Here is a 23,559-nt window from a genome sequence, read left to right as displayed (position 1 = left end):
CTTCGGGGGCTAAATCGTCCCCGTCGTCGTCACTCTCCATCGCACAAAACGCGGTGAACTAGCGCCTACAGGCTAACGCAGGCCAGTGGCAGCAGCCCAGCGTCTCGTCGAGACCGGCGCCGTTGCGTTTAGCGTTAGGGCTAGCACTCAGTCTGGCGTGGTCGGCACAAGATCGGTGATAAATGTTCAGAAACTCCACCCACCTCCAAAAAACTGCTATCCACGTGTTCGGTAGAACTTCACTGAAATAATGCACGCAAAGTTCACGGGCCACCACTTCATAAACCTCCAAGAGATCGAGAAAAAGCAGGAGCCGATCGGAGCGCGTCCGACCTACTCCATTTTACGTCCAGTGTCAAAATTAAAGCCAATTGTGGCGCAGTGTCAGCGCACCCCGCTAACATTTTCATTCTCTGAAAGTGTTCATTTGCTGCCCCACAGCTCAAACATTGTGCAATTGTCAAGCGTGGACTTCACCACTATTCAAACTACAGCGTCAAATGCCGTTTTTCTTCAACACTGCCAGCAAACTACTTTGTACAATAAACCAGTTACTTTCTACCCTGTCACATATTAGGCATAGTGATTTATTTCAGCACCAATTCTGCTGAAGCAAATGTCGCTCGTCAGTTTTCTAGAATAAGGTGCGTGCTCGTGCTTTTAATGCAATTAGTATGTAGGGCGTAAATACCAACCTCTCTGCACTTTTGTTCTTGCGTGTAATGTAGATTCCTAAGCATGTGAAATGCGGTCGTGAAAGAGCAAAAAATAAGGCATTTTTGTACATCGTGAATCCGCTGTATTGCTAGACGTATTACACGTAGTCATCAACGTATACTCGAACATAGTTTGCTAATCATAGGTGTTCTATTGATTGGTGCACTGTGGCCTAACACTAGACAAACACAGTGGTTTATATGCAGCCTCGTTTATACGTTGAGAATGCTCCCTGTCTTTTTTCTTTTCTGATATAAATACACATTAGCATCAGCTGTTCCTTTGATTTTATTGCCAGCCACCTTTTTCACGGAGTTTACAATTTTTTTATTGCCTCATTTGAACTGCAACACTACGAAACTGTGGTGGATCGTAAAGGACAGAGACTCGGCATGAAGTGTAATAAAAGACACTTTTCGAATGAACGGAATACTCAAATAATTATGAACAATAAGAGCAGCAGGTTTGTTTCTATCAAATAGCAAAGTTTGAATATTTATAAAGATAGAGCTAAACTTGTTCCGAATAGGAAATCACGTCATTGTGGTGCCATGTAATGAAGTTGCAGAAACTATTATTTTTTACAGGTAATTGCGGTTAATATGGTGGCCTGTAATGCGGTGCCATGGAATGAAAATACAGACTACTGTATTTTATACGGCGAACTCTTGTAAATTTGAAGGTGTGTTCTTGCGGTGCCGTCGAATGAGATTACAGACGTCTGTATTTTTTCCGAAAGCTTACTATAGATATAAAGGCATGTTTTGGCAGTGCAATGAAATAAAATGACGGACGTTTATTTATTTATTTATTTATTTATTGTACCCTCAAGGCATACAAGCATTATAGAGGGGAGGGGGTCAATCATTCAACATAAGTTCAGTTATTTGCACATACACAATCAAAAATTTCAAAAAATGGGAATGAATGTAATTTCTAATAACAAAAATTCACACTGTCATGCACGGGTTTATACAATGATTACGGCAAGAACATACCATTGCAACCGATTGAGACAGTAAAAGATGAAGTTTCCAACCAACATAGAGAAAAAAAAAAGTTGGAATGCGTTAAATTTCGCTGGAAAGAGCATCACGAAAATGGTCACAGTTGGTAATGTTAACTAATGAGGCGGGAAGATTGTTCCAGTCGAGGCTGGTTTTGGGCAGGAAAGAGTGCGAGTATGTTGCAGTGTTTTGGTGAGGAACGTGGACTTTATGGTTGTGATCAAGTCGAGATGAAACAAAATTAGGCGGTTTAATCAGATGCGTCCTAAGAACATGATTATGATGATAGATATTATGAAACAATGCAAGTGGAGATAGTTTCCGTCTATTTGCAAGCGGGGGCAGATTAAGTATTGATTTCATGTTAGTTACGCTGGAAGTTCGATGATAGTCACTTAGGATAAAACGTGCTGAGCGATTCTGCATTGCCTCCAAGTTATTGGTAAGAGTTGCAAGGCCAGGGTCCCAGATTGACGATGCATATTCAAGGTTAGATCGGACATAAGTGATATACAACTGTCGCTTGAGTGATGAAGGTGCGAGAGAGAAGTTCCTTTTCAGATACCCAAGCATGCGATTGGCCTTTGAAGTTACGTGCTCGATGTGGTACTTCCATGAAAGGTCATTAGTAATATGTACACCGAGGTATTTATAGGTAGTTACAGATTCTAACGCCGTGCTGTGAAGAAGGTAGTTTGGGCAAGGCATGTTATTACGCGCTACTCTCATTGATTTACATTTAAGAATGTTAAGCTTCATTTTCCACGTTTGACACCAAGCAGAAATATTATTTAGGTCACTTTGAAGGATTATTGTGTCAGTGTAATTAGAAATGTTGCGGTAGATAACACAATCATCAGCAAAAAGACAGACAGAAGAAGCTATGCTAGTAGGTAAATCATTAATATAAATCAAAAATAGTAATGGGCCTAAGACTGAACCCTGTGGCACTCCGGCGGAAACAGGTGCCTCCAGGGAATCGGTTCCATTCACCGTGACGAATTGAGTCCGGTTAGAAAGAAAGTCGCGTATCCAGTTCAGTACTAAAGGGTCGATGTTTAGGCTGGTTAGTTTTAGTATAAGGAGCTCATGGTTTACACTATCAAAGGCTTTCGCAAAATCCAAGTATATGCAATCAGTAATGAGGCCGGCATCAAGGAACGCGTGAAGGTCATTAGTAAATGTTAGTAGCTGTGTTTCACAAGAAAAATGTTTACGAAAACCATGCTGGGATGGATGGAAAAAGTTATTCGACTCCAAGAAGTTAACTAAGTGAGTAAATATGACATGTTCTAATATTTTGCAGGGAACAGATGTTAGTGATATCGCACGATAATTGCTTGGGTTGTGTGCGTCACCAGACTTGTAAAAAGGCACGACCTTGGCTACTTTCCAATCCTTGGGCAAGCATCCATCGTTGAGTGATTTGGTGAAAATGTAATTCAAAATGATAGAGCTGTACTCATTAGTGTTTTGCAAGAATTTAGCGTTGATGCCATCCCGACCACATGAAGATGATCGTTTTAGTCTGTTAATGATAGCACGAATGCCGGCTGGGTCAAGCATGATGGGATGCATAGCTGTAAGATGTGCTCTCGGATAAGAAGGAAGAGTGAATATTGGGTCCCAGCACAAGTTTGTGAAGGTGTCATTAAAGATTGAGGCGCAAAGATGCTTCGGAACTGGTTCACCATTGTTATTGAGAGATACGTCGTTGTTATTGCTGCTTTTCATTGTGTTCCAAAAGCGTTTAGGGTTAGTTTTGAGTAAGGACGGAAGCGTTGAATGAAAAAAGGTAAATTTCGCCGTTTTCAGTGCCTCTGAATATGCCGTAGAAGCGGCTTTGTATACAGCCCATCTCTCTGGGTTAGGCGATTTTTTCGCACTATGAAACAGCCTGCTTTTTTTGTTTGATAACCGCTTGAGATATCTGTTATACCAGGGAGCGTTAGTGTTGTCGTAAACAGCTCGTAAAGGGATAAATTTGTTAGTTAGATCGACTACTTTTGTTCTAAAAGAATTCCAAAGTTCTTCGAAGGACTGCTCATTGTAGGTTGAAATTAAGTTGTCAAGGAAGAAGGAAAGTTCAATGTTAATAGCATCGTAATTGCCACAGTTGTAGTCCCGTATTTGTTTGAGCCGTTTTTGTGCACGTGTAGATGGAATAGACAATGTAAAATGAAGAACATCATGGTCACTTAATCCAGGCACATGAGTAACTAGTGACGTCATATCAGGAGCAGATGTAAGGACGAGATCGAGTAAGGACGAAGTAGTGGGTGTTACACGCGTCGGTAGGTGAACAATCTGTGATAGGTGAAAGTCAGTACATGTGTTAAGAAATGTTACCGCGTCCACGCATGCTGGTTCTGAAAAGGGACACAACTGGGACCATCTGATCGTGGGAAAGTTAAAGTCACCTAGAATAAAAAGTGGTACACCAGGGAAACGCACAACAATCTGGTTTAAACAATCATGAAAATCTGCACAAAAAGTGTGACCCGAGGTAGGGGGACGGTAGCAAGCACCGAAGATCAGTTTTTTAAAATTAAGAGTAATGCAACACCACACTATTTCTAGATTGCTACTAATATGGATAGGATAAGATTCAATGTTTTCATTAATGGCAATGAGAACGCCTCCACCCATTCTATCAGTGCGATCACGACGATAAACATTAAATTTTTTGTTACACTGAAATAACTCCGAATCAGATATACGGCTAGAAAGCCAGGTTTCCGTTAGTACGACAAGATCAGCATTACAGTCATTAATTAACGCATTTAAGTTATCTTTTTTGGGGTAGAAACTGCGTATATTAGTAAATAGCACAGACGCACCAACTGTCGGGTCACCTCCCCTCATCCTGTCCTAGCCAGTGCCAGAGTACACCTTACCCGACCGAGTTGATTTTAAGGACGGCTTTTCAGCCCTGTGTGCATCAGGAATAGGACTCTGTTCGTGCACCTTGTCTTCGACAGAGTTATAGATGTAACATTTATTATCAATGAGAAGTTTGTTATGGCGCAGTTTGAACTTCGTGTTAAGTGCCTTGCCGAATTCCAGTAGTTTTTTACGAGCCAGTCGCGTCGCAGGTGAAAAGTCTTCACTTATGCTAACCACGTCATCTTTGAGCAAGGTTCGTTTAGAAAGAACAGCCTCCTTGGTTTTGGACGCACAGAACTTGACAATTATTGGTCTATTTTTTTCCCGCGTAAAACGACCGATTCGGTGGACACGCGCTATTTGGTCTGCTGATAAGCACATCTCCAGTTTGTCAGAAGCAAACCCAACAATTTTTTCTTCGGACTGACTCCATGTCTCCGACGCGTCATCGGCCATTCCAAAGAATAATAAATTATCACGTCGCGACCGATCTTCCGCTTCGTCTAATCGCGAATGGGCCGCGAAGGAGTCATCTTGCACACGCCGAAGTTCCCGGCGCGTGGCTGTCATTTCTTGCTCCCAGTTTTGAAACACAGCAGTTTGCTCTTCGACTGCATCTAGGCGCTCCTTTATTTCCTCAATTGCACCAGAAAACGACTCCTGCGCTGTCTTAAGCTCAGCAATTGCCTGCGCCATGCTAGTTTGATTGGCTTCAATGCGTTTGTGCATCTCAGGCAAAATATTTGGCAGCTGATGCTACTGTTAAATCACCGGTAACAGCAACGGAGTATTTTTTATTATGTGGTCAAGACCACTACCTACAAGCACCAACAAATAAATCTTTACTGAACATGCTTCTGAATATTCTGTTTTATTACTTCTTTCATCAGTTTTCTTGCTGAATAACAACTTGGTTGTTGTGTTTGTATAACTTAAATTTCGTATAACACGTGTTTTTTTGTTTTTACGCTCATTGCAAACATGCAGAAGCTACTGTAAATTCAGTTTCTTTCCTTGTCCCTACAACCTATGGGCACAATTGGCAGACACGTTTATCGTTATCTTTTTCTCTTGAGCGTTTTTGCTGACATTTCAGTTTCAGTGTTGTGTATATACATTCAACGCATTTACAGTGTAAATGTGCAAGCACGTCTTCAGTCTGCGGTCCACTAGCGTAGAGGTGTGCGCCAACGGAATGCCTGAAACGTGCCAGCGGTGCGATTCAGCTGCGATCAACACACGAAGGAAAACGGGATAGCCAAGCGCCGCCGCACCTGACACGCCGACAGGGCAGACACTCGCCGTGGTGGCGTCATGGCCTCGGCGTTGCGCTGATCAGGCCGAGGAGTGGGCGGCCGCGTATCTACGGGGGCGAAGTGTGGGAGCGCCCGTGAGCCGTACATTGGGTGCACGTTGAACCCCAGGTGGTCGAGATTATTCCGGAGTCCGCCACTATGCGGCGCGCCACATAATCGTACGGTGGTTTTGGCACGTGAAGCCCCGGAATTTAACATGATGCGTAGTTAAATGCTCCTAAGGACGTTTGCTTTCGTGGTATCATTTCCCAGATAGTAGAGAACCGTCTCAGATGAGCAGCTTCCCAGTGCATACACTGTCAAGCGTGACAGAAATGCTTCTCACGTGCCAGATCAGTATTACAGGCGTAGAGCAGTAGTTCGTCTACGGCTTCTTTAGGACAAAGGGTACGGCGCTAAGCAAACGAGGACTAACACAAACGACATGTACGGGCGCCTGTATATGTACCCGTGTATGCCGCTTGTGTCTCCCTTCGTACTCGTGTGCTTATCGCCGTACCTTTTGGTCATAAGTCATGAACCAAACAGCTCAGCAACAAATTTTGTTAGACAGTTTCTTTAAATTAAGACCAGGGTTCCAAATGATCACACAGAACCGCAGCGTCTAAAAGCATCTACGCACTAAGCACAATTACCTTGCACTGTAATTACCACTTTTGAGTGTTTGCTCGCGCAAGGGAATCCGAGAAGCACATAATATTCTGGTTTTTATTTCATTATCCTATTTCAGTACATACGATGCACATGTCCGCGGAAGGGAATTCCACAAGCGCTAAATATTCTAGGTATTTTTTATATTGTCCAATTTCAGTAAATACCACGCACATGTTCTAATGCAGGCTTATATGTCAGCGTATAACTATGGCTATATGCTCACATATAAGCATGCACCAAAATACTTGCATTGTATGTACTCCTCTAGCATGCTAGTTTCTAGTATGTTCTAGCCATGTGTAGACGTCACCACTTGCCGCCCCTTTACACCAGCAAATAAACACAACAGAATGACTGAGGAAACCAATATGTTCAGCTAGATCAAAAATTCTTACCTCCAGTATCGTTGAATCAAGCTTTTCACGTAGAAGCGGCATGAAGAAATCTTGGATGGAATCTTCCGCTGATTATATACTATTAGAAAGCCGCTGTAAACGATAAACATAAACATTACCGCCTTATATATCACACTTTACGAGATATATGTTTACATCAGCAACACATTCGAGCTTTGAAGTGCGACAAATTAAAGTACCCTCGTGTGATTCGATTCGCATACTCGAAGGGAGGCACAGACTCGCTGTCGGCGCGGCGGAGCACGCAGTATGTGCCGGCTTTTGTGGCGTCGTAGCTTTGGCACTGAAACCCGAGGGCGCGTGAACAACTCCCGGGCGCGCGCATATTGAAATGCGCCCGTACATTGTGTGCACGCTAAGTATAACACAAGGTTCACAATGAAACCGGAGTGCTTCATTGCCATGGCATCGTTTTCGCACGTAGAACCACAGAATTGTTCTTTACGGGCAAATTGCTCTATTTGCCCCAGTGCCAGCTGGTGCTTAGTAATTTTGATTTTATTTACTGCCCGAACAAATCCATGCAACATGATTGCTACATTTACTCAGTCCACTATTATATGGACCAAGTCCAAGCACCACTGAAACATTCAGGAAGACCGAAATAGGTCAGATTATGCGTTCAATGTGCCCGATTACGCTCGTAGCACCGCGAAACGCCGCTCTCTGTACGAATCCTGTGTGACATGAAAGCCTGGCTTGAAGTAAAGCTGCGTCACACTTCCCTCTTCCATGATCTCATTAACGGGAAGGCCTTGAACGGCTAATAGAACGAAAATATCACAATCTGGCGTTATGAAAATTTGTGTCGTTCGGCGTTAAGGAATCGAAATTCAAGGGCACCGAAATTGATGTTCGAACCCTCCACCCGTAGTGGCACTCCATCCCACGATTTTTCTTAAGAGTCTAGCTCATGCTCTGTGGTCCTAATAAGGCAAATATAATTAAGATATAGTTAATTAGGGCACTCTTACCGATCACTTTTGGTGGGAGTCGAACCCACTTGGAGATATGGGCCAACTGGCCATATCTCCAAGTTGAATTCAAATTTACATCGTGAAGGTTGAGAGTCGAGCCCTCTGCCTTTGCAGTCAATTAAGGTGAAGTTAATTAGGACACAGGTAAGTAAGGTAGAGTGAATTAAGGCACTCACACCGATGATCCCCTTTATTGTATGCCAAGGTGACTGTGACTTTTTTTATGGGCTCTGTGCGCAACTACCAATTAGACGTATAGTCGCTTGAGCAGCATAGAGGAGGCGGACCACTCTATTGCGCTGCATAGCTGAGGTTTATTTTACACTGCCCTGCCGCGTCACAATGGCATTGCCCTGCATAGTTGCGTAAAGCTGACGAATAATTTGACACAAATATTTCGCTTCACATAGTCCTTATTAAATGTAGAAAGCTATACATGCGTGATTATTCCCTTCTACTTTCCCACATAAACATGCGCCTTAATGTTTGAAACTAAGACTTAAATGTAGTTAGTGTAATTAGGGAAAGGTGATTTGCGTAAGATTTGTACGCTTTCTTTTTAAAGGTTTGAAGTAAAAAACAAACGCTATATAGGTGACATTAAAATCAGATACTACATGCAGGTCAATACTGTCGAATGAATGAAAAGCATTATGTCATGTATAAAACTATGATATTAATGAGTGCGGTAAACGTAATGTAATAATAATAATAATATATGGGGCTTTACGTGCCAAAACCACTTTCTGATTATGAGGCACGCCGTAGTGGGGGACTCCGGAAATTTTGACCACCTGGGGTTCTTTAACGTGCACCTAAATCTAAGTACACGGGTGATTTCGCATTTCGCCCCCATCGAAATGCGGCCGCCGTGAAACGTAATGTAGGACATGAAGGCTTGCGAGGATATCGGTTCACATGTGTGGTGCTATATTCGGGTAAAACCTGCAATAGTATTTCGAATATCGAAAGCACCGACGTACCTGATGAAGAAGAACATGTCGACACAAAGCCAAGCGTTGTTAATGAGCTGGAACGGAATGTAGATGGCATTTTTTTGGAGCTCCCTGAGAGCGCCTGTCAAAGAAATAAAAACGAGGAACGCATTAAAGGCACGTTCATCGCCATGCATTGAGACCGAACAGCGAAGTAGATTTTGTGCAGGATAGTGACAAGGTGGAAAAAAAAAACTTTAAATAACCGTGTTTTGTTTTCACAGACGTGAGAAAAAGTGACAGCCAAGTGAAATGTCGCTTGTCTAAATAGAACGTTGTAGAATATTGGAGATCATTGCTTTTGTTAATTTTTTGGAAAAGTTATAAAATATCCGAAACTTTGGACTGCGACACAGAAACGTTTTCCTTTCAAGACATGCCTATATGCCTAGTACCATATACCTATTTGTTCCTTTTTAATTTATAAAAGAACCAGGATTAAGGAACAGGGCATAAAGGAGGGAATTAATCTCTGACTTCTCCCCGATTATTGTTCTACACCGAAAAATGCCATAATTTCTTCCTGGTTTTGTTCCTTACAAACACCCGAATTTTTACCCCCTCCGTTCCCTGAACTTGTAAAAATATAAACACTGCAAACGAAGGACCCTACATATGCGCCACTTCTTATTAATTGCTACTTTTTATTGGGAAAGGTTTAGACTTGTGCGCCCGAAGGTAATTTAATTTCTGCAAGGCGGCTTCGTTTTGCTCTATCTCAAGATACCCAGGGAAGAAAAATTCATCGGATTTTTCACCCTGCCCTGTTCTAGTCCTGTTAATTGATAACTACTCTCTTTTTCTACCATCACTGAGTCCCCCACAAAAGAGGTGGCCCAGGTAGTTATTGTTGCCTGGCTTCAGAGCTCAGTAGCTACCCCATTAGGAGCCATCGTCAATCGGTGTAGGCAGCCCGGCTGTGCAGGGGAGCAGTAGGGTCACGTTGCAGAAGGTTTTCATGGAAATGTAGAGGCTGACAACATAATGGCAGTCATTTCGCAGTAATACGACAGCAGGGAGTTCAATTAAATCATTTATTTTTGTGCCGAAAAATATGACTAGACAGGAAAGCCGCCTAGACCTATACGCGACGGAGAGCCGCCGCGTGATGGCCCACAAGCCGGCCGCCATGTGGCTAGTTTCTGCCTTCTGTTCGACGAGAAAAAAGAGGGTTGCTCTGCAGGTAGCTTGCTAAATACCATTCAATCGATGCTTCCTGGGACAAAAAAAAAATTTCGCAGTGGGAGCATTTTTACTATGCAGTCGTGTTTTACTGACGTTGACGACGTGGCTGTCTTTCAACGAGACTTATCAAGCTAGGAATTTTTTAGGCCTACTAATACGAGGTCCCGTGATGTGAAATAGCTCATACATCTACATTAAGGTTGTTAGCTGAGAGCTAATCTGATACAGTAAAAACATTGGCATGAGCAATACTGGCTGCTCCGCTGGATCGTTATTATCCCCATAAATTCAGTCGGCATTTGTCCTTGTATTTCGGATAATTCCTGCTAATGTTAGCTGAAGCATCTCCAAATAGTTATGACATGGTTGCGAACGAGAGCATTATGCTATGGAGTATTTCACAGATCAGACTATTCGAATATCCACCGTGCTTCGAGTTACGTGACGCTGAAAATGCCACTGGCATGGGGAAAATCACCTTTATTGCGTTGCACGCCATTTTATACTATGTGGGTGCGACCAAAATGGCTGGACAACACCGCGTAGCATGCCACATATCGATACATTTTCCCTCCTTCAAGGAACACAGAGTAGAAAAAATAAGGTAAATTGACATGCAAACACGCATGAACACATACACACTTACACATGAAAGCCCAAGGCAATTGTTGAAAGTCGTCGGAGTACGCATGCCTGGTTGGCGCGCGTCCTATGCATGCAGACGTTCGTCAATTGCCAACATCGTCAGCCACATCGGATCTATGTTGTGCAGGCTGATTTTCAGCGTTACTTGGTTCATCAGATCTGGTCTATGTCATCGGCTCACATCAGAAGCTCCGATCAGGTGAGCTATGCGCTGACGCCGGCTGCTGTGTTGGAGTAGGTCTGCCATCGTTACTGCGGCGTCCACGTTTGGTCGAGGCTGGGTTGAGTACGAGAGGCGTATCTGGGACTTGACTCCGATCTTTATGCTCCACACTTGCGTCTCTTGGCGGCAATTCTTCTCTTGTATTTTGGGACGTTTTCCCTGTTATGTCGTAGTGTGTTGCCGTCTTCTGTTCTAAACAGATAGGATCGCGAAGCTACTTCATCTTGAACTGTTGCCTTGATTGTCCATCCCGAGTCATCCTGAATGCGTTCAACGTCCCCCCCTTGAGAGGACTGGAAGCGACATGGCCGGTTTAGGTTTTGCAGGGGCTTCTTGACCTCCGGTGGAGGCTGAGAGAAATGAGAGAGGTGGCCGCTCAATCATCGTCCCATGAGTAGTTCAGCTGGGCTTCGACCATCTTCTAGAATTCTAGTTCAATAGTTCAGAAGGAAGAACGGATCTCGAGCATCTTTGGTCTTCTTAAGCAGACGCTTGACGATCTGCACTCCTTTTTCGGCAAGGCAAGCGTCACGGGGGAACCTCGGACTGGAGACGACATGCTTGAAGTCACGGTCAAAATGAAATGGACTCGAACTGAATGGCGGACCTCCGTCGCTGCGCACTTCTAGCGGAATGTCATGCCGAGCCAAAATAAATTCGGGCTTCTTGATTGCGCTTTCACTTGAGGTGTGCGTTAGACGTTCTACTTCGGGGTAATTTGGGTACACATCATAGACGATTAGGTAAGCAGTCCGGCATGGTTACAGAGATCGATTACAAATCTTCCCAGAGAAACAGTGTGCAGGGCTCTTGATGACTGCCTCTTCTCGTTGACGATATATGCTCTTATGCAGAACTCAAGCCAAACGATAATCTCAGGAACCTGCACCACTCATACGGTGTACTGAATGAAGTGCAGATTTTGGACGACTGTTTGTTTAATGGTATCTGGTAAGATCCCCGACTGGCTTCAAGTTTGCTGAAATAAGTGGCGCCAGCCAACTCTGCCTCGATGTCCTCTCTTCTAGGAAACTCCTACTTCTCGCATTTGATGTATTCATTAATGTGTTGCGGATTATGGAGATGCGAATGCCACCGCATTTCTTTTGAACGATTACAAGCGGACTCGCCCAGTCCGCGGGCTTCTCCGTTTTCAGTACGATGCCCTCGGTTTCCAAGCGTTGCAATTCCTCGCGCAGCGCAGCCTGCCTCGCGTGTGCACTACGTCTCGCAAGTATAGCTACAGCCCCGGTAGCTTCAGCTTGATCGAAGAATGATGCTCGACGCATCCCTTTAACAAGTCCGAAAATTCCAAGGCAATCTGCTCCTTCTGATTTGGCTGACTTGAAATCGGATGAGTGCGAGGTACGAGGCTGAGACACGTCGAGAGTCCCAACAGTGCCTGCTTTTTTGACGTAAAAGAAATTTGTTTGTACCTTTCTATCATCAACCAAAATCTGTAAAGAGGTGGTCCCCAAGTACTCAATCATATTCCCTTCATTGCTCGTCAGTAGCAACTTCCTTGGGCATATGTTCGTCGCACGGCCAAATTTTTCCAACAGAGAGCGCAGCAATAAATTTGCTTGAGCTCCAGCGCCAACTATGAAGGTCACTGTCTGTCTTCCCACTGTAGCGCTGATTCGCACTGTCAATGCCTTCAACTCGCTTACTTCTTCGGACGCATCACTAACACTCGGGTCAACTCCGGCTATGTATTATGGCGTTCCAGCAAACGGCAAAGTGGTTTTGCTTTCCGCAACTTGTGCAGGTTTTGTTCCACGCCGGAAATCGTCTGGGTGGGTGAAGTTTGTTGCAAAAGCTGCACTCACTTGTAGCGCGTTCCAGAACGCGTCGTTTAAATGCGTCTGTGTCGCATGTCTCTCGCGCGCCTGGAACGCGTTTCTCGACATCAGACACTTTTGCTGCTTGCTCTTCTTTATCCCAGACTTCCGTCTGACTCGCTTTAAGCTCAGCGGCTTTGTAAGTCTGTTGATTGCGAAAGGGTCACTTTTCTTTCCCTGTCAGGTCGAGCTCTCCGCTTCTTATCTTTTGTTCCAAACACAAGGTGGTCGCGAATTAGCGAATCTCTCAGTCTTCCAAAAGTGCATGTCTCTGCTTTTGTCTGCACAACTCGCAGGAATTTCTCAAACGGTTCATCCTCTTGCTGGATTCGGGAGCGAAATACGTACCTTTAAAGCGCCTGGTTGCGCTGCAGTGTTCAGTAGTCTTGGAACTTTTGAACGACGGCATCGTAGTCCTCCTGTTACATTGATGTCGGACCAAAGGCGTTGAACACGTTGATAGCTTCTTGACCGACTATGTGAAGAAACACGGCAGCCTTCTCCGCACTCGTGCGTTCCTTGCTTATGCCCCGAAATATAGGTCGAGGCGCGGTTTGGATTTCTTCGAGTTCTCCGCTGCGTTGTCTGAGAGGATGGGCAGACCAGGAGGCGCAAGCGTTTCCATCGTGCGTACTTCCAGCCTTGTTGCCACGACATCGGGTTCCGTGTTGTGGCGTGATTGGGTCGTTAAGCCTTACTGCGGCAAACTTCTAACAACATGCTTCCAGTTACACGACGCTGATGTATACAGCGACTGGCATGGGAACAACCACCTTGATTGCGTTGCACGCCATTTTATACTGTATGGGCGTGACCATAGCTACCAGACCACACAGCGTAGCACGCGACATGTTGATACACGCCGGTTGTATCAAATGCGCGTGCGATGGCTTCATATCTTCCAACGCGCGAAACTAGGTAATTACTTGAGTCTTTCACCTCGCTGCCAGAGCAGACCTTAGTTATGAGGACAATGAGTACGTTATAAAGAAGGCAAATCTCTACTTGCACTAATGGGCCCACGGTGAGTGGTTTAGGTGGCGAGCATGCGTGATCAAAGCATGAATTATTTATCGCAAAGCGACAGCAAGGGTTGTATTTGCTCATTTAGCGTTTCTTAATGAATAATTGTTAAGCTGTTAAGGCGGGTTTCGCGGTCGTGCGGCGGTGAAGGCCGGAGTGGTTGGCATCAACCAGCAACGCAACGCGCGTTGAAGTCTAAAAGCTTTGCTTTGGCATGCAAATATAAATAACTATAAGACAAAACTTACTTTTGTATGCCTGAGTAGAATAGAGAAAAAAAACCTTGCGTTTTTTTTTCCACCAGTAATTGGTAATTTTTGTTTCTAGCATCGCGTTTCACCTGCTCCGCGTTGGAGGTTAGCTAGAAGTTTGTACGGCTATGGCGGTGGAAAGTAACGGCATGGACAAAACGCCACTCGATGGTCATCAGGCAACGCAGCCTGCCCCGAAGGCATCGGCGAAAGCGCTCACGGGTGATGAATGGTCGCTAGGCTGAGTTGTACTCCCGAAGATGAGTGTGATAACTCACTTATACAGCTTCGCTGTCGTCAATGTCGCTGAGATTGGCATACATCTGCGAAAGATTGTATATTTAGCAGTGTTATCACTGTGGCGGAAGTCAAATTACATAAAAAAATGACTTCACGGAAAGGTTATATATTGAATAATTTCAATAAAACTTGCATTCCCAGCTGCTGTGGTGCTGATGTGGTGCTAAAGGGGGGCATCAAGTGTGGTACGTGCATATTTGTCGCTAAAGGCTAACATAAGTTATGCCATGCTGCAGGTTTATTTCGAAGATTTCTTCTTTTTCCCTTGTAACCGTTTAATCATCAACCGTCGTAACTCGTTCGGAGGTTTACAACATACTGGTATGCTTACGGTATGTGCCGATGTCCGGGTAAATGTACGTGTGGAAAGCCACCACCCAAAAGACGCCGCAAATTCGGAGGCCATTGAACACCTTGAGGCTGGCATTGCAGTTTCCAACTTTGAACAGCTCGTAGGTGACCCGCGGAAGGGATAACTTTAGGAACGATTGGAGCGATTCACCTGCAAAATCCAAGAGCATGGTATCGTTTAGGACTTAGCACTTGCTCAAACATTTTGCAAGAAGAAAGTTTAAACACGTAAAGCTAGAAACGCTTGGTCTGGGAACAGTTACTGATTTTAGCAATAACAATAATTCCACAAAGAGCCAAGGCTAAAACAAGGCAAGCACGTCGATCACTCTAAGAAACAAATACTCATTTATAAATATTGGGTCATTCATAGCAATGGCGAAAATTTTGAGCTACAGTCGATCTTTAAGCAGTCGTGCGAAATAAAAAGTTGTTTCTGGCGTATATCACATCGCCGAGCTTTCAAAACACGACAACTGATCAAACGCTAGTAGTGCTATACGAAATAAAACATTCGCGAGTAACACACATCACATAAACATTGAAAGAGTGTAGACCACAAACAAGTTTTCTGGTATGAGGTGATGAGAGTGTGGTAGGAAAGAACAACACACAGAACATGCCGAAAGGAAAATGCAAGAACACAGGCAATCTTTCTAAAGGGAACACTACTACTCAGTACAATCGGCCGACAGGCGAGCATGTGATACATAATTGTGCATGATAGAGACAACTGACGATTCGTTTGAGATTCCTTAAATTTTGACAGCGGCTGCTGACGATGACTCACAAGAGAATTATAAAATCGATTGAGTAGGATTGTGCTGTTATTTCAGTGCATACGGCACTCAGCATCCTCAAAACTCACTAACAGTGAAAAAACTCACTCCTGGTTCCCTTACACCTCTCGAAGAATGCTGTTTCTCATTTTCTTCCTCGGTTTCGTTTTATGCTGTGAATGCGAATTGTGACCAGTGGCGACGTCATCAAGAATATTTTGACCCGCATGCGCAAGCCTGGTCGGCCTGTGTATAAACACACATGCTTCTCGTAATAAAGCACTCTTTCGTTTCCTGCTGCTCGACAGTCTACATGGTGTCAGAAGTAAGGACGATGGTTCGTTTTGCTACCGCCGCCAGTCGGCAGTGAATGAATCCACGGACCAACTACAAACGCCCATTGCAAGAATGCGTCGACTCTGCTACAGCCACTCGATGCGACTGGAGACATGTTTCACAACTGGGCCATATGGAAAAGTGAGCTTGACCTTTTTGCTACAACAACGGGACTGACCCAGCAGCCTAAGGAAGTTCAAGCCGCAACTTTTCTGATGATGATAGGCGAAGACGCGAGACGAACGTACTATACTTTTAAGTTAGACAGCAAAGACGAGAAGAAAGACCTCAAAATCCTTTTAGCAAAGTTCTAGGCCCATTACAAGCCATCTGAGAACCTAACCTTTAATGAATTCCGATTTGGCTCCAGGGACCAACAAGAGGAAGAGTGCTTTAATGACTGACTCACGGAACTGCGAATTCCTGCGAGCAGATGCAAATTCGGTGAGCTGGAGGAACGGCTGATACGAAGAAGAAAAATTATCGGCATCAGAGATAAAGACTTCCAGCAGAAGCTCCTCTCGGGAAACCCCTCATTTTCAAAAGCAGTAGAAATGTGCCACGCACGAGAACAAGCACGAGTACAACTTCGAGAAATCCGAGCCAGAACGGCCGACGCGACAGTCGCCGCGACAGTCGCCGCAATAAAAGCGAGAGCAACGCCTTGCTCCAACTGTGGTCTTGAAAGGCACACAAATAGGAAATGTGTGGCTCAGGGCAAACGCTGCAACAACTGCGGTAGAAGCATTCATTTCGCTCGAATGTGCCGTCGGACCCAACAAAGATCAAGGTCAGTGGCATGCGAAGTCAAAGAGGTTTTAGGAACTGAAGAATATTTTCTCTACACGCTAGAAGCATATGCTACCGCCAGTGACTGCTACATCATGCCTGAGACGATGCTCCGAGAACTATCTACACAGTCGGCACAGCCATGCTCGACCACTTTGCGCGCCTTCATCGGCCACAAGCAAACAGCTTTTCAGAAAATCACCTTGACTACATCTTACAAGGCTCACAGTTGTCTAGCGGAATTTTTCATCGTGCCCCAGGCCGTTCCAGTAACAATCAGCGGCAATATTGCAGAACGCTTGGAAGTGATAATCCGCGTACGCTCAGTCGACGCGCGGCCAATGGTGGACCGAAGCGCCGGATTTGGTGATGTATTCCAAGGCCTCGGAGAACTGAAAGGTGTTACGTACCACATTCAACTCAAGCCAGGAGCACGAGGCAGCGTCAAGCCAGCCCGAAGGGTGGCGGTTGCTCTTCAAGAACGCGTGAAACAGGAACTCGTTAAAATGGAGCGCGACCTCGTCAATGCAAAGGTAGCTGGACTTACTCTCTGGTCAAGTCACATGGTCGTAGTGGTTAGAACTGACAAAGTACGCATTTGTTTAGATCATTCGGATTTGAACAAGGCCTTACTGAGAGAGCACTGTCATATGCCAACATTAGACGATGTTGTTCCGCGCCTGCATGGGGCAAACTTTTCAACTTTAGATGCGTCATCAGGGTTTTGGTTAATTAGGCTAGACGAAGAAAGTTCAGTAAAATGCCCTATGAGCACTCCCTACGGCCGCTACAAACTTTTGCGCCTGCCTTTTGGGATTGCCTCTGCACCGGAAGTTTTTCAACGGGCAATGCACCAAGTAGTAGAAGGCTTAAGTGGCATCGCCGTTGTAATGGATGACATTCTATTCTGTGGAAAGTCTTGAGAAGAGCATGACAATAACCTAGCAGCTTTACTTGAGCGCTGCAGGGAGCACAATCCAAAGCTAAATACACAAAGTGAATTTTTTGCAGCCGCAAGTTTGCTACATGGGACATATCCTCACACAAGAAGGACTTTGCCTGGATCCCGGGAGAGTGGAAGATATTTTGGAAGTACCGCCACCAAAAAATTGTAAGGAGCTGCAAGTTTTTCTTGGAATGATTAACTTCGTGGCGCGCTTCAACCCCTGCATGTCTTCCCTGTCCGCGCCCCTCCGGGAACTATTGAAAAAGAACACGGCATGGCTCTGGACAGAAGAGACTAAAGAAAGCTTCTAAGGCTTTCGCGCTTGTCTAACAAAGGCATCTGTTCTCGCCTATTTCGAGAAAGGAATACCGCTGACGTTGTCAGTAGATGCAAGCCAGAAAGGGGAGGGGGCAGTTCTTTTGCAAAACGGACACCCAATCGCCTACTCATCATGGTCGCTTACCGAAGTGCAAAAGAAATATGCGCAAATTGAGAAAGAAATGCTAGCCATTGTTCACGGGTGAGCAAGGTTTGAAGACTACTTGCTAGGGCAGCCAGACGTCATCATGAAATCTGAACATCGCCCCCTAAACTCAATATTTAAGAAACAGCTGTGCGAGTGCCCGCTACGCTTGCAGCGTATGAGACTCGCTCTTCAGAGGTTCCCTATAAGAGTGACCTACAAGCCAGGAAAAGAACTGTTCCTAGCGGATGCGCTGTCACGCTTTCCGAACAAGACGAAGCTGAAGGAAGAATCGATGGATTTTCAAGTACATGCTCTTTCTTCGCTTCCAGTCTCTGATCGGCAACTGCAGGGAATCCGTTAAGATCTACTGAAAGATGCAACAATGACTGAATTGTGTAGCTACACAAGCAACGAATGGCCCGAGAGCAAGCAACTGGGATCCGAGGCCGTTCGCGCGTACTGAAATTACCGCGACGAACTACATGTCGAAGACGGTCTCCTCCTAAGAAGCAACAAACTCGTCATTCCCCCCACAAAACGACAAGAGGTACTTCGTCTACTCCACGCGGCACCCGGGGGTGAAGAAAAAATGAAGGCAAGAGCCAAAGATGTGCTGGCCTGGCATGTCGGCGGATATTGCAGCTCTCGCGAAGACGTGCCTACTTTGTCAAAGGTACAAGAGCAGGAACGCCAGGTTACCCATGCTTAGTCACGACATACCTACTTAGCCGTGACAAGTAGTCGGAGTCGACCTTTTCTACCACGAGAGCGATGAGTACCTTGTTATGGTAGATTTCTGTTCTTTTTTTTCGAGATCAAGCAGATGCGTCGAACAACAGCAGCAGCAGTGAGAAACGTGTGCATGCAGATTTTCGTCACTCATGGCATCCCAGCCAAAATACACAGTGATAATGGTCCCCCGTTCAATAGTGCAAGCTTCCGCGTTTTTCCCACACAGTTGGGCATCGTTCACGAGACTTCCAGTCCGCATTACCCTCGCGGTTACGGCATGGCTGAAAGGGCCGTCCAAGAAGCAAAGAAACTGCTCAAGAAATGCCGGTATGGAACGCTGGAGTTCTACAGTGCCTTACTAGAATGGAGAAATATGCCAAGGGGCGACTGCCTGAAGTCGTCCGCACAACGACTCATGGGCCGTCAGACGAGGACTAAACCGCCAGTACTTGACTGCCACCTCGAGACACAAACCGTGCCAACCGAAATTGTCAGAAAGCGACTCGATGAAATAAGGCGCATACAACGCGTATTCTACAACAGAACAACGCGAAGTCTACCGGATATTCACAGGGGCTCCACGGTGACTGTTTATGATACCACTCACAGGACATGGGCACCAGCAGTTGTCATAGGCCCGGCAAGTACAGCGCGCTCTTATATCGTTGCGACAGAGAATGGGCAGCATCTAAGACGCACAAGGGAGCACCTGAGATAAACAGGAGGACAAGCTTTCCCCCAGCAGAATGAGGGCCAAACAATGAAATCTTCCTTACCTCAATAAGGAAGCCTTCATTGCGGTGAGGCTACCTTATGTCACTCTGAAAGCTTCCTTACTGAGGGGCCCTCGGTGAAGGCTTCCTTGGTGCTTCCTCAGCATAAGGTAGCTCCAAAACTACCTTCATGCGTCCTTACGCCGTCCCTGGCCCTGAACGAGCGCTTCACCTCACTGCTTAACCACGTGACGTTTGCTTGCGCATGCGCGCTGTCGCCCACCTGCGGAGAAGCGCGAGCACGGTACGTCTTGCCAGGCGTGTTCGTTTCAGTCACGCGTGCGGCATGAAAGCGTTGCTAGGCGTTGCACGACGCCATCGTGCCAGCGTTGATGGAGCACATCAAGTTTTGCACTGTAATGCGCTACTTTCTTTAACTTTAGTAAACAAAACTAGAAGAAAGCGTGCACGCTTCTCTATATTAGCTCTTCTGTATAAAGATTGTGTGACGATACAACATTTTTATAGAATAATGGTGTTCGCGTAAATATTTTAAGAGATAATCTCGAACCCAGACATGCGGGAACCGCTCCTTAAGTGAGGACGGGTGTAGGGAGCTTTCAGAGTACGCTTGCTTCCTCCATCAGTCGTTCGCTGTAAGGAGGCCTCACGTAAGGTTAGGAAGCGCTCAAAGGAAAGGAACGTTTCATTGTTTGGGCCTGAGTGTACGATAGCCACCCCTCTGTCCTCCCCTCAACCGAGCAACACCGAGCAACAAGCACCTCAAGTAGCGCTCCGTAGAAGCACACAACAGTGTCGAGAGCCGCAACGGTATCCTCTCCCAGAACGCCACACATAGAAAATTCAGTGAAAGCTGTGCAAATAGAATTATCAGTTGGTTGTGCAATCTTTCGTACAATCTCGTTTTTTTTTTCCTCAAAGGAAGCAAGATGTGACCAGTGGCTACGTCATCAAGAATATTTTGATACGCATGCGCAAGCCTGGTCTGCCTGCGTATAAACACACATGCTTCTCGCAATAAAGCACTATTTCGTTTCCTGCTGCTCGGCACTCTGCACGAATAACCACCCTTCTTTGTGTTTTTAAGTCTACCAACGGCTAACAGAGCTGGTATATAATCTAAAGATTCCGTTCACTCGATTATGTTCGCAAATTCTACGAAAAACGTTGGCGCCCATCTAGCCACTGGCCAAGTGCGAAAGAAATGTAGCGTTGCAATAAAACCCCTACGTTCACAGAGACCACGTTTTTCTGTCGGTTTTCTTTTCAGTGTTGCCTTAGGGTTGCTAAACATGCATTATTTCTGCGTGAGAGGGTCTTGTAAAATTTCAAAAATTTTTGCGTTTTTTTTTTGTAAAGGGGCAGTTGTCTTTCCACCATGCTGAAGAACAGTACCTGAGTGAACCGGCTAAACACCATTTCATTGCAGCCATCACAATCTGAATTGCTTAACAATGTCGTCGAATGGCTATTTCTTGTGGCAACGTTGTTGCTTTTAGCCATAGCCATCCGGACGAGCCTTTTCAGATTAAATATTTTATGACTATCGAGCTCCAAAGTCATGGAGCGTATGTTTGCTAGTATTCGAAAAACTTGTTTTCCAGCATGCTTTAGGAACACACTTGATGACATGCTTATTAGTAGCACCCTAGAATATACATCTCAATGACTGAAGTGGGATAGAAAGCACGTAATACGTCTACAGAATGAGAATTCAAGTTAGCGAGATGAGTTGAGCACAGAGTTACTGTGAGCCTGCATAAGTTAAGATATCGAGCAAGCATCCTTCATGAGATTCATAAGGACGTGAATTTAGTTGCATTTTGTAAGAACGGCGTAAACAAAGCACTCTCAGCTTCTATTCAGTGTCTCGAGCGCAGTCTTTAGGCGAGCGACGAACAGGAATTAGTTTCCGCAATCGCGGTCACCGCACTTGAGTGGGAATGAAACTGTGACTAAATAACTGCAGGTAGTGAAAATTGTCCTGTAGCACCTGTGCTCAGCGCCTATCGTAGCTCAGCTACAAGATTAAAACATCAAGCTCATGTCGGTGATAATTCTTTCGGCACCGCGAATATTCCAGCCAAACTTGTTTTCGTTTCTTTTTGTGATTGCCACTAACATAAGAAATTCTTAGTGAAAGTGATAGCTCGGTGCAGGTATGTAAACGCTTACCATAACAAAACACAGGTTAGAATCATAGCTTCAGATAGCTTTGGTTGTTTATGTGTGCAAGCTTCGACTCTTGAGTAGGACATATACAAAAAATAACGCATGACAAAATTACTAAGCTTGTACACTTTGCGTACAACTCTCACGATAGCATCGCTGACGAAGTAAGCTAGAATTGTAAAACGGGTGGGAATGGTGCAATGGTGCCAATAAACGAAGAAGTTAGAATAGACAACACACACCAAGTGTGCTAAGATCCAATTTAATGAATATTTCACAGTGAGCTAGTTGAGTTAGATTCCTGGCAAAAAAAAAAGCTCAGCACTAAGACAAAGGAATAGACGACACGGGCGATTGTGTCAGGTCTTCCTGTATTGGTCCTTCGCCTCAGTGTGGAGTTTTGTTTATTATCACGAATGCAGTTGAATCATGTTCCAACCAAACGTCTTCGCGACAATTCGTTGTCTATCATTCACGCCCTCCACAAATTTGACGCTCAATCAGGTAAGAAACTTGGCTTTCAAAAAAAGCTTTTGTCTATTGAATGAAACTATGCATGTGGGGTAATGTAACTATAGTGAGTAAATACACGCAATCGCGAGTGAATGTTGCCTTAATCACTTAGCTGATATGACATCTTCCAGGGAAGGTTTCACTGAGCCTATCGTCCTACGTAATAGTCTTTTTTATCAAGGGTATTCGGAATTCAGGAAAAGAGGGCTGCTTTAACGTCGCAGCATTGATTACCGTCACACTTAGCAGTCTTGTGACGTGGTATTGAATCGGGGTTAGCATGGCTAAGTTGGTTAATAGAAGGTATTTGTGTCTGCCACGGTGTGGTTGCTCTGTTCATTAGATAACTGCATTCATACGATGGCGTTTTCTGGCGCCCTTTGAAGAGCACTACTGAGCTGTCTGGTATAAGCAGGTGCGTTTGACTGTGTCTTCCTTGCTTATTAACCCGCCGTGGTTGCTTAGTGGCTATGGTGTTGGGCTGCTAAGCACAAAGTCACGGAATCGAATCCCTTGCATGGCTCATATTTGGCTCATACCTGGCATGGTGTTGTAGCGGCCCTGATCCTTTAAGCAGCCCAATACGATGTCACAAGAAGTCGCCGCCAAAACAATCACGATGAACGACCCGAGAATAATTCTGAAATAAAGAAGTGGTAAACTTTATTAATGGACAACAGCAACTCTTTCTATAAAAAGTTAGACAGTCCGTAAGTACATTGTTCAAGTAATCAGTGGGTCGATACTACTTGATTACTTTTATCACAGAACACGTTTCAAACAACTATTGTTCTATCCTGACCGATTATCAAATAAACACCGCAATCATTGAATCCACCCTCACAGCCGCCGCAGTGTGACTGGCGAAGAAAGTAGGTTATTTTTATCGTTCGCATGATGCTGTGCCCGATCAAAAACGTGCTTAAATGCATTTAGGATGAAGGAAAGTTGTTTGCGAAATTTGTCAGTTGCACGAAATGGTGTTGTGAGAGACTGAAACTTGTGCCTCAGCGCTAATAAAATTTAAAAAAAACACATACAATAAGAACACTAATTGTGAATTAAGATGCGCTAGCACGCATTTAGTTATTTTACAATACTGCAGACCACTGCGTGGTGCCAATAGGACGTCTACACAAAATACATAGAAACATGCCCCAACAGCCAAACTAATAAAGAAATAATAACTTGCCCAATGCGAGTAGTCAGCAATATCGAAAGTTTCCTTAATACGCTAGTCTCATCTGAGCCTAACTAATATTTATTACCTGAAAAAAATGACCACGAGGTATGTAATGGCATATT

General features: G+C 44.9%; 1 protein-coding gene across 2 annotated transcripts in view; it reads right to left on the bottom strand.

The window, feature by feature from the left end:
• LOC135919115 (nose resistant to fluoxetine protein 6-like) overlaps positions 1 to 23,559 on the bottom strand; it is a 360,507-nt gene that overhangs the window by 160,768 nt on the left and 176,180 nt on the right. For both annotated transcript variants that reach the window (XM_065452846.1, XM_065452847.1), the window contains exons 5-8: positions 22,794 to 22,894; positions 14,768 to 14,938; positions 8,957 to 9,050; positions 6,976 to 7,068 (exon numbers count right to left, since the gene is read on the bottom strand). In XM_065452846.1, the coding sequence (XP_065308918.1) occupies positions 6,976 to 7,068; positions 8,957 to 9,050; positions 14,768 to 14,938; positions 22,794 to 22,894 (459 nt within the window). The remainder of the gene's footprint in view (positions 1 to 6,975; positions 7,069 to 8,956; positions 9,051 to 14,767; positions 14,939 to 22,793; positions 22,895 to 23,559) is intronic.

This window comes from Dermacentor albipictus, chromosome 1 (assembly GCF_038994185.2).
Source record: "Dermacentor albipictus isolate Rhodes 1998 colony chromosome 1, USDA_Dalb.pri_finalv2, whole genome shotgun sequence".
Classification (NCBI taxonomy): domain Eukaryota; kingdom Metazoa; phylum Arthropoda; class Arachnida; order Ixodida; family Ixodidae; genus Dermacentor; species Dermacentor albipictus.
The sequence above is the reverse complement of the archived record's forward strand: the minus strand, read 5'-3'. Positions and strand labels throughout refer to the sequence as shown.